This window comes from Eleginops maclovinus, chromosome 13 (genome assembly GCF_036324505.1).
Source record: "Eleginops maclovinus isolate JMC-PN-2008 ecotype Puerto Natales chromosome 13, JC_Emac_rtc_rv5, whole genome shotgun sequence".
In the NCBI taxonomy this organism is placed as follows: Eukaryota; Metazoa; Chordata; class Actinopteri; order Perciformes; family Eleginopidae; genus Eleginops; species Eleginops maclovinus.
Window position 1 is genome coordinate 4,683,308 of NC_086361.1, and position 9,964 is coordinate 4,693,271.

The 9,964-nt window shown below is 41.1% G+C and overlaps 2 protein-coding genes across 2 annotated transcripts; both read right to left on the reverse strand.

Annotated features, from left to right (window-relative positions):
* Positions 1 to 529: 529 nt before the first annotated feature.
* On the reverse strand, positions 530 to 1,531 carry si:dkey-211g8.9 (free fatty acid receptor 3). Its single transcript, XM_063899702.1, has one exon. The coding sequence runs from the start codon at positions 1,529 to 1,531 to the stop codon at positions 530 to 532; it is 1,002 nt and encodes a 333-aa protein (XP_063755772.1).
* Positions 1,532 to 5,183: 3,652 nt separating this feature from the next.
* tekt2 (tektin 2 (testicular)) lies at positions 5,184 to 9,943 on the reverse strand. Its single transcript, XM_063899770.1, has 10 exons — positions 9,903 to 9,943; positions 8,576 to 8,738; positions 8,331 to 8,456; positions 7,400 to 7,605; positions 7,178 to 7,321; positions 6,985 to 7,099; positions 6,588 to 6,695; positions 6,301 to 6,444; positions 6,091 to 6,170; positions 5,184 to 5,752 (listed from the first exon to the last, which is right to left on the reverse strand). Exons 2-10 carry the CDS (start codon positions 8,729 to 8,731, stop codon positions 5,551 to 5,553), a joined length of 1,281 nt encoding a protein of 426 aa, XP_063755840.1. The 5' UTR covers positions 8,732 to 8,738; positions 9,903 to 9,943; the 3' UTR covers positions 5,184 to 5,550.
* Positions 9,944 to 9,964: the final 21 nt, after the last annotated feature.

The window sequence follows — 9,964 nt, forward strand, 5'->3', positions numbered from 1 at the left end:
AGAATGGGATATAACGTGTAATAATTGACCAGTTTCAGGTTGGAGCAGACACTATCCAGACACCAGATGGAGCCATTTGTCATCACAGTGACCACCTGATGTAAAGGTAAGCACTGTTTCCAATTTCTGGTTTAAAACTAAGGCTTGATTAACAATTTAGTTTGTTAGAAAAATAACTCCTCGTTCCGAAAATATTCAGTTTCTTCAGTCAAAAGCCTAAATTTCCAGCTCTGTTAATAGTTTTTTTTTCTGTATTATCACCCAAAACACTTTAACATGGGTTATATTGACACTGTAGGCTGTTGGCAAAACAGCCTTACGCTCGGTTTTGCTATATTTCATCCAAATGTGCTGGTTATATGTTAGGAGGACTTAAACTGAATCTGAACCAGATGAGTGGTGATGTGGAGATTTTCTGGATCTGTCTAAAGGTCCACACAAAGGCCGACTGCTGATTGTTTTTATCCTGTTTATCCTTTAGGATCACATTTCTTTCCTATGTAACTTTTGGTCTCCACCCACTGTGACCTCACTCATAGCTTTCTCTGGTCACCTGGGCCGCCACCTGGGTCCTCTCAGATAGCGTTTGTGGTGCCCTTACATTTGCAACACTGTTAGTGCTGTTAACTCGATGCCGACACCCCTCAATCCGACTGAATTGGCTTTGCCGTCCACAAACTCTTCCCATGATCCCCCTTGACGATGCTGGCGACAGCATCATCATGACCACAGGCTCCAGGAAAACATTAAAGGAGCTGGTCAGCATGGCGTACGTCCTCCACTCAACATTTGCATGTTGAACAAACCCCACAATATGGGAGGCGTTGTAGGGTGCATAGCACACAACAAACACTGCCAGTGTGGAGAGAGCAACAGTCAGAACCCTTCTCTTTCCCATTGGGCGCAAATTTGATCGCCACACCAGGGTGACGCAGCGCAGTGTGCAAAACGACGTCATGATCAGAGGCAAAATGAACAAGACGATGGCCATCTCCAGGCGCAGAGGCAGCAGAACAGCCAGCTGGGTTTCGTTGAAGTTGCCATAGCATTCTAAGGTGTCACCCTTAATGGAGACAAAGTTAGGCCCCCCTTCAGTCACCAGGGCAACACTGAGGTGAATGAGCACCAAGACCCACAAGGCAACGCTGATGAAGCAAGAGATCCGAGCATTGCGGTATCTCTTGTAGATAAGCGGGAATGCAATGCTGAGATAGCGCCCCACTGTCACCGCGGTGATGAAAAGGCAGCTGGCGTACAGCGAGGAGAAGAGGAAGAAGCTGTAGATGGGACAGACGGGTTCTGGCAGCGTCCAGTCCTGAAGCAATGTCTCCGAAGCCTTTACGGGAAGCCAGACCACCAGTGCCAAGTTGGCCAGGCACAGGTTGAGGGCGTAAACCACATTGGGTGTGGCGCCATGTTTGCGGGCCTTGCGCACGTACACGAACAGGACCAGAAGGTTGGCGGGAAGACCCAGAATGAAGGTAATGAAATAGACAATGAGGGCAATGCAATCCTTGTAATCCATCTGCATGTCTTCAGTTTAGGACACAGACACTGTGGAGAGGTACAGGAAGTCCAACAGAATGGTAACACTGCCTCCAATTTACCATGACAAGGAAAAATCTAAAAGCTGACAGGAACGTCTTGACTAAAACACAAAAAAAGCAGATTTGTTGAAAAATAGTTAGGTTGTACCCAAGTTCTCTTCTTTTATTAATTCCATTTTCACAATACATTCTCCATTGGTGGCAGCAATGTCAGTTTCCAAGCCGGTAAAAGAACTCCTGTGGTGCCAGGATCATCAAACTCTGAGATGCAAGCAACTTCTGTCTGAGACAGGTGGCAGTGGGGGAAAAAAGGAGGCAGTGGCAACAAAAGTGGGCAGGAAGGGGGCGAGGTGCACTGACATCATGACAGATAAGGAAACGCATCCACTCAAGCAGAAGTAGGGGGCATTTAGCAGGCACCAGTCTGCCTTAATTGCCCTCTCAGTGTAGGCCAACAGACAGGTAGCATCTGGGCCCTTAAGTGAAATGATTCAGAATAATTCCACGTGTCAGGAAGCACATGGACGTCCCCTTAAAGACCAGGCTGTCTAAATGAACTGAAGGGCCGGGCAGTAAAGTCGTAAATGTGCTGAACTTGATGGTCGATGCGAGAGCAGGACGGGTTGGGCTGTGGGAAAAGATGACTTGTTTGTGGCGCTTCTCACAGTTTTATGACGGAGAATGAGTTTTTTAGTGTTTGTGTGCATGTGTGTGTGAAGTGTGAGAGTGTAAGAGAAGAGTGGGTGTGCCATGCAAAAGGCTTGTGGTGAGGAAAATGGAGCAGAAAATCCCTTTTATTAGAGCGGACTGGCAGATAACAAGAAGTGTTTTTCGAAGAAAAAGACCTGCAGTGGTCGAAAACATGACTGTTTGATTTGTCTTTTGATCCACTGCTAAAAACAAATATGTTCATACTCTTCTGACACTTGTAAAGTAATGACTATATTTACCTAATGTATGACCTGAAGTGAATGTAAAATAACATAGCGTTCATTCACTTCAAATATTGTTTCTCTGGTTTGTTTTTCAGGTTGCACTGGGTGTTTCCAACAAAATGTCTTTGGCGTGACGGTCAAAACCACTTGAAAACCAATTTATTTTAGACTATTCTATTTACCTGAATGGGAAATTCTAAATGATTCTTCAGGCATATTGAAACAACTGTAGACCAATGTATTTGACATACCTCATTTTCCAACTAGTTCACCCAAAAACGAAATTATAAGTGGATCTGATCAAATGTGATGGAGCTCCTTCCTTTTTGTTTCATACTTAAAGGTCTCGTACAAAATGCACTGCTCCATGTCTTTTATACATAAATATGTGTTTCCTCTGTGTTGAGAGATTCTGAAAGTTTCAGGAACAAAGACCCCCTCTCTTTTTGTCCTGATCCATCTATATAAAAACCTGTCTAAATATGAGCTGATCAGATTTGCCCACTTTGTGATGTCACAATGTTTTTGGGGTTGTGCAACCATTAACCAAAAAGCAGCCAAGGTAACACCCACCCACCTTATCACCTGGATCTCCTCCTAAAACACCATGACCAACGTGGCCAGCAGCAGCTCCTTAGTATTTAAAGCTACAGACACAGAATCTGCTGTTTTGGAACAGGGCTGAAACAGAGGGGTTTATGGGATGCTACAATGATCTGTTTGGTATTTCAGCCAATCAGAGACATGTTCTGTGTATATCTGAGACCTATAATCTATTGCTCAAAAAGAGTAAAATAGGGGAAATTTAATGGATTCATTAAAACAGGAAGAGGGTTTTTTTCCTCCATTATACGAAACAACCAACCAATATCGTTGTGACAGAAAAACACGCTTGAAAATAATGTTCAAATGCTTAATGTTGCACCTTCAAACACAAAATCACACAAGTTAGTAACAAAAACTGAATCTCAGTGTAAACTGGTCAAGCAGAAGCAGAAGCAATTAAAAATGTAAAATAAGCAGCAAGAAGAAGAAGAAGTACTGATAAACGGAGCAGGAGCAGGTTCAGCAATAGGGAATGACTATTGTTTTTCAGGCTTTATCCAAGCATTGAAATTAAGTGTTGCAGGTCTTGGAAGTTACTGTTGCATCTCAAGTGCTCCCAAAACAAAAAGGTTTTTGGAAAATTACAGAAAATAAGCTTTTGTTTGATTGTAATTTTATTGTGCATTCAAGTAATATAAAACAATTTATACCTTTGACTTAGAAATGCACATTTTATTGTATTCACACAAAGGTTTGAGTCCTTTAAGGTTTAATGTGTCTTATTTTAGTGTCAGAGTGGTATGAAAATTCAAACAAAATGCACTAACCCAATCAGGAGGGACTTCATGTTTGTTTAAAGAACATTTATTGACACATACGCTATGTGATAGAAATGTTATGGACTTTGGCGATTACACCCCGATCCTAATGTCGGATATCTTAAGGGGGAAATGCAGCCTTGAGCATATAGGGAACCCCCCTGGAGTCTAGACCTGCTGGTTATGCTGATGCTGAAGCTGTTGCTGGATTTGATGAGGAGATGGGAAGAAGAGGAGGTGTGATGAGGTCTTTGGATAAGCTCTCCTGGCGCTGGATATGATGAGAGAGGAGAAGGATTTTAAAGGCTTGACTGCAGCACAATGATTGCCTGCTGGAGATTGAGGTGAAGTGTAATTGGTTAACGAGAACGCGCATGATGAGCTGATTATATGCAGCTGCGGAGTGAGTGAATGTACATCCAGTCTTCCTGAAAGAATTTGCGCTGAGCTTCACATAAACATAAAATAACAACGTTTGGCTCCAACTACAGAGAATTAAAAAGATAATGTTTCACTAAAAATATAGTTCACTAGAGTAACTGAAAGTTCTAAAATGTTCTACGGTACTTTTTTGTCTAAATAAATCTGCATGGTTGAATACAGGCGGGACAAAATGTGTATAAGAACTTTAAGTTGATGGGTAAAATATATCTTATTTTGGGTGAAAAAAGTTTGTCTCTCATTTTGCCGGACCAAATTGTTCTCACTAGGCAAAATAAAGAGCATCAATAATATCAAATCTTCAGACAAAAAAACCTTAACTCCATCAATACACTGAGATAAACTTATTATGATAAAGATATAAAGAAAATAAGAAAAGGAAACTCAGACTAAGGTTTTGTGAGGTTGCATGAAACACATTCACACACAAAGCATTCGTCGTGTCCTAGCAACCTGGACCGATTTTCTGACCTCACTGATGGAAGACGAGTGTGTTTCCGTACAATGGTAAACATTTCCTCTGCCTCCTTTTCCTCTTTCCTTACCTGTGAGCTGTCAGCAGGCGTGACTGAAGGGGACTTGGACTGGGAGGCATCCTGGGGGATGAACGATGATAACCTGGTGTTATCCTGTTATCTCAGAGGCCGTGTTAAGTGCCTGTTTACCAGATTTTTTTAATCTAAACTGTGCAAACTGTTTGAGTCATTATCGCCATCTTCATTGTCCAAGCAGCATCAGTTGATCAAACAATATAACGAGGCAAAACAAAGCCATTAAAGCTAATGGTCAGTAAGAGTTGTAATCTAACATGAACATGAACGCTTGTTAGTTTTAGTAAACAATCTCAAAAGACTCAGACTCAATTCCTTCATGAATACAAATTTATTTGAGAGGAAACAAGGACGTCATCCACAGTTTTACTGTGAAACTCAAATACACAGAAAAAGTACATCATTGATCATTTAACACAACTCACAGGAAGTTACACAAAATCAGGAAATATATTTTTTGTAAGATGTTAACTGATATTGTTGAAATAAATAAATAGGATTAGGGAAAGTGTATCGTTCTATAGCAGCTAATGATGAAATTAAGGATAATAAATTAGTGCTTGGATTGTAAGATTATTTAAATTGTCCCAAGTATGGACAGAATATTAACTGCAGGGTTAAAAACATGAAGGCAGCTCAACAAATGCATGAAAAGCTTAATGTTTTTATGTCCCTGTGCTTTAAATAGGATATACTGTATAATGTCATTGGACTAAGCCAACAGCTGCAGGTTGCTCCTGCCGCTGGAGTTGGTGAGTGGAACCAGAAGCATGGGGGTTTTATCAGTGCAGGAGGGGGATGTGAGGCGGGTGCGGGTTGTCATGCTTCGTTGTTCCAGTGACAGGGCTTCCTGTTTTCTGGAAAGATCCTGCAGCATGCGGGAGTGATGGAGCTTCATCTTCTGCAGAGAGTGCCTGGGTGAGCATGGGATGGGAGAGACAAGCAGTTTAACCTAATTTATTTTCTTTGTTTCATCAAAACAGTCCCACTATTATTTGTTACCATTGATCTGTAGAGGTGTATTTTCAATTTTGCTTCTGTGGTTTATTATTGGTTTAAAACATGTAGAGTACAAACTTAGGAGTAAATTCTCAGAAGGACTGAATCTGTGTCATTTTGTGTGGTAAAATGTCCAGTTTGACTCCCCTTCATCTGCAATCTTGCTTGGCAAAAATGTACTTTTTACTCATGTATTTTTGTATATAGCCTATTAGTTCCAAGTGTTGATCATACAGACAAAATGCTGACTTACTGGGCTTCTGAGAGCTTCTGCTTCAGAGCCATTATTGTGGCCTCCAGCTGATGGACTTCATTGACAAGGCCGTGCTGCACCTGAAAAATAACAGAAAGGAAAAAGTAACATTAGCCCCAATTACTTAACCTGACCTAAACAACACTGTTGCTTTCACTGCTTCTGCTAATATTGTACATTGGGCATGCAGCAATGTGTGTTTATCTAAACCTCGTCTCTGCAGAGGTCCATGCCAGGTCTGTTGGTCCTGTTCTCCAGACGGGTGTGAGCCAGTTTCAGAGAGGCAGTCTTTGCCTGCAGATCTGCATCCAGACCATGGATGTCGATCTCCATTTCTGCCAGTTCATCTTCAATCTATAGGCAGAAAAAACAAAGATATATTTTACCTATTAGATACATGGCTGGTAAAAAAAAGAAAAAGTGTGTGCAACGCCTGCATGCTTAATCTAAACTCCAGAAAAAACACAAAACACTTTTTAAACTATTGGATCACTCGCATTTGTGATTTGCCACTCCAGTTCATTGCGGGCCTGCTCTTCATGGTGGTTACGCTTACGGAGAGCAAACTCTGTGGCACGGCGCTGAGTGGCCAACTCATTCTGCAGCTGGAAGAAACAAGAGAGAAAAAGAATGGATTGCAAAAGTGCCATATTTACAACCATATTTCAAAATGTTGACCAAGATCAACCAAGAGATTGTTCATTTAAAATCCACTGCTTTCATCTTAGTGTTTCTAAATGCTTGTTTTTTGCAAATGCTTTGTATTAGAGGAGAGTTGTCATACTGCTACCTACGGTAAACATCACAATTGCAAAGTTAACTAATCTGCACCTAATGCACCATATATTTGCCCTACAAATACTTAACAAGCATGGGTAATTATAGTGTCCACACCTGGGCTCTGGTGAGACTTATGTCCTCCCTCATTTGCTGGGACACCTGCATGGCCTCCTGAGCACAGGCCACATTATACTGGCTGAACTGGAACCACTCCTGGGGGGTCGAGGAACTAAAAACAAAAGGCAACCATATTTAAGTTTATGAAAATGCGGATGTAAAAATGTAAGAAATTGCCACATTACATTACCCTGGTGGTATGCGAGTTGGGTTGCTTTTCAAGGAAATCTGGGGAGACTTTATAGTAAGTGACAGGCAGGACATATCAATGTCCAGGGCGTCCATCTTGTTCTGGATGTCAGCAGTCAGCTGGTGCCGATTCTCCTGCAAAACACTGGGGACAAAGAAGGACAGTCAGTCAAACAGAAAAGATCCAAAAGTCATTTTTGCATGAAACCATAGATACTCCTACCACAGGTGCTCGAAGGCCTTTTCTATGTGCTGCTGCAGAACTTGCTGCACTCTTTCAATCAGCTCCACTTCCTTTTTCAGCTGTACATCCACAGGGTCATGGGCGAGCTCGAACCCTCGCCGGCCGTCCCTCAGCGTCAAACACTCACTGCTGACCTCCAGGGGAATGGCGGTCGCAGCCAGCGCCTGCTCCGTCTGCTCCTTACACTGTCCCAACACACACCAAAGCTGACACTGTCACTGCACTGCCAGACTCAAGGAACACCTAAACACTCAAGTAAGATCATCATTTAAGGAATTCTCTTTAAAATGTAATGATTCCAACAAAACACACAAATATACAGCTCCGGAAAAAATTAAGAGACAACTCCATATTTCTCTTAAATCTTTATCTCTACATGTATGGCAGCCATCCCACTGTTTGATGAATTTCAACACAGAGAAAAAATTGTCAGTAATTTATAGAATACAATAAAAACATTTTAAAAAATCATTTAACTCAAAGACATACCTATAAATAATAAAACAAGAGAAAATGATAATGCTAAAGTGGTCTCTTATTTTTATCCGTGGCTGTATATTAGTCCAGCAATTAAAGTGACAGTTCAACCCAAAAGCAAAAATAAATATTTGTGCTCTCACCTGTAATGAAATAAATCAATCTGTGTATTTTGGTGGGAGTGACTGAGTGTTGGTGATATCATAGAGATGTCTGTTTTCTCTTCACTACAATGGAATAAGATTGCATTCTAAACCCTAAAGAAATACATTTTAAAAACTCAAAACCACAATTTCTTAAGCACTTTGCGCTGGTGGAGCATCAGCACTAGTAGGGAAGCATAATATGATTTTTTGGGGGGGATCCACTGCCCATCTTAACATAATTATATCTTTGTACTACTATAAACATAAAATGAGAGGAACTTAATTACCAGGGTCAGAGCCTCCATCTCTTCATCCACTTTCTGTGCGCAGGTTTCCAACGTTTCCTTCCACCGGGCTACATTCCACGCCCTGTCACTCAACCTGCGAGAGGTGTCGCTGTCATCCCAGGTTGTCTACAGAGAAAAAGGTAAGAAAATGACTGAGGGGGCTGGGGTTGATATAAAGTTTAATTTTCATCTTGTGTAGTGACCTCGACTGTTTAGATTTCTGGTTAGCATCCTCTTCAACCCACCTTACAGTTGGTCTCGTTGCGTAGTGACCTCCCGTCCTGCCGGATCACATTGGAAACATACCGCTCATGCTCCGCTGTGGCAGACAGCTGCTGGTTGTTGCTGTTCCACTCTGAAACACTGTGGCGCAGGCTGGGCTTTGCAAGGAGTGCAGACATCCTACTGCTGCAACATGGAAAAGTGTGTTGAGGAAGTTAAAGGGACAGTGTGTAGCAGTGTATAATAGGTCTTTGCTCTTTTGTATAAAAACACAAAAGGGCAGAGTTTGCTTTGTCAGTTCTGTAGATACTGTATATGCAGATATGCAGGGATTATTTTTAATGTAAAGAAAATGCAAAACATTTTTGGGATTCAGGTGATTGTAACATTTTAATAATAGTCATCAATACGTTATCCCATTTCTGCTAATAGATCCCACTAAAAACAACATAACATCCCTTTAAATGTGCAGGATTTTGATACATTGATACCCTTCAGTTTCACAGTAGTATCCAACAGAGCTTCTATTACATGCAGCACAAAAAGACAGCAAGAGATGATGTGGCTGAACAACTGAGTTACCTAACTCATAATGTGACCTTTTTAGAGGAAAGTCTAGGTCTAATCACAATGGTACATCCTCCCCACAGTCTGAATGAACAGAAAAAATAGGATAATGAATTATAATATAATGTACTGTAAGGGAAATTGAGGTATATTAACTTAGAGACTTAATTTTGTTTTTCCATTTTGTAAGATTGCATTTTGGTACTTCAGTTCTTACTATTCTATTCTACAATTTGGTGGCTAGTTAATCACTTAATTAATAATGATATAAATAGCCTATGACTCAAATTCAGCCGACTAAATTAAAGCTACCCAACATTGTGTTTACCACTTACACCATCAGGAACTTCAGTATGACTTTGAATATTACTTAAAATAATTGTATTGAATACATGTTAACGCTGACAATGAAAACTCACTTGGAGGTAGGCCTACTTTCTGCTACCATACAGGCAGAGTTCATTAAACCAAGTCTACGTTTGGGCCGTTTGCTTGTAGGACAATGACCATTTTTGACATAGATGAAAATGACAGGGTAGACTCGCTCTGAAATTAAACGGACAAGAAAATAAATTAAACCAACAAATTACACTATTGCCATAAAACTGCTCCTTTGAGTGCCGTTGTTTTTTCACCTTGCCGAGGTGACAAGACCATAAAATGTAGGCTACGGTTACTCCCAAAACTACCACCATTAGCTACTGCTGCTCTTTGCAAACCCGAAACCCCGCGAGAAACTTTGAAATCTCATTCAAATTCTCATTTAAATCATATTTTACTCACCGGATTTCTCGTGCTGGTGCTTCTGGCCCAAGTTTCCTGTAGCAACGAGACTCATCTCCAGG

What these genes read in the sequence shown, in the direction of transcription:
- si:dkey-211g8.9 (XM_063899702.1), bottom strand. Translation starts at nt 1,531, where the DNA reads ATGCAGATGGATTACAAGGATTGCATTGCCCTCATTGTCTATTTCATT.
- tekt2 (XM_063899770.1), bottom strand. Translation starts at nt 8,731, where the DNA reads ATGTCTGCACTCCTTGCAAAGCCCAGCCTGCGCCACAGTGTTTCAGAG. An exon ending in AAGGCCTTCGAGCACCTGTG is followed by an intron (nt 7,322 to 7,399) that starts GTAGGAGTATCT and finishes CTTTGTCCCCAG; the next exon opens with TGTTTTGCAGGAGAATCGGC. An exon ending in TGGACCTCTGCAGAGACGAG is followed by an intron (nt 6,171 to 6,300) that starts GTTTAGATAAAC and finishes GTTATTTTTCAG; the next exon opens with GTGCAGCACGGCCTTGTCAA.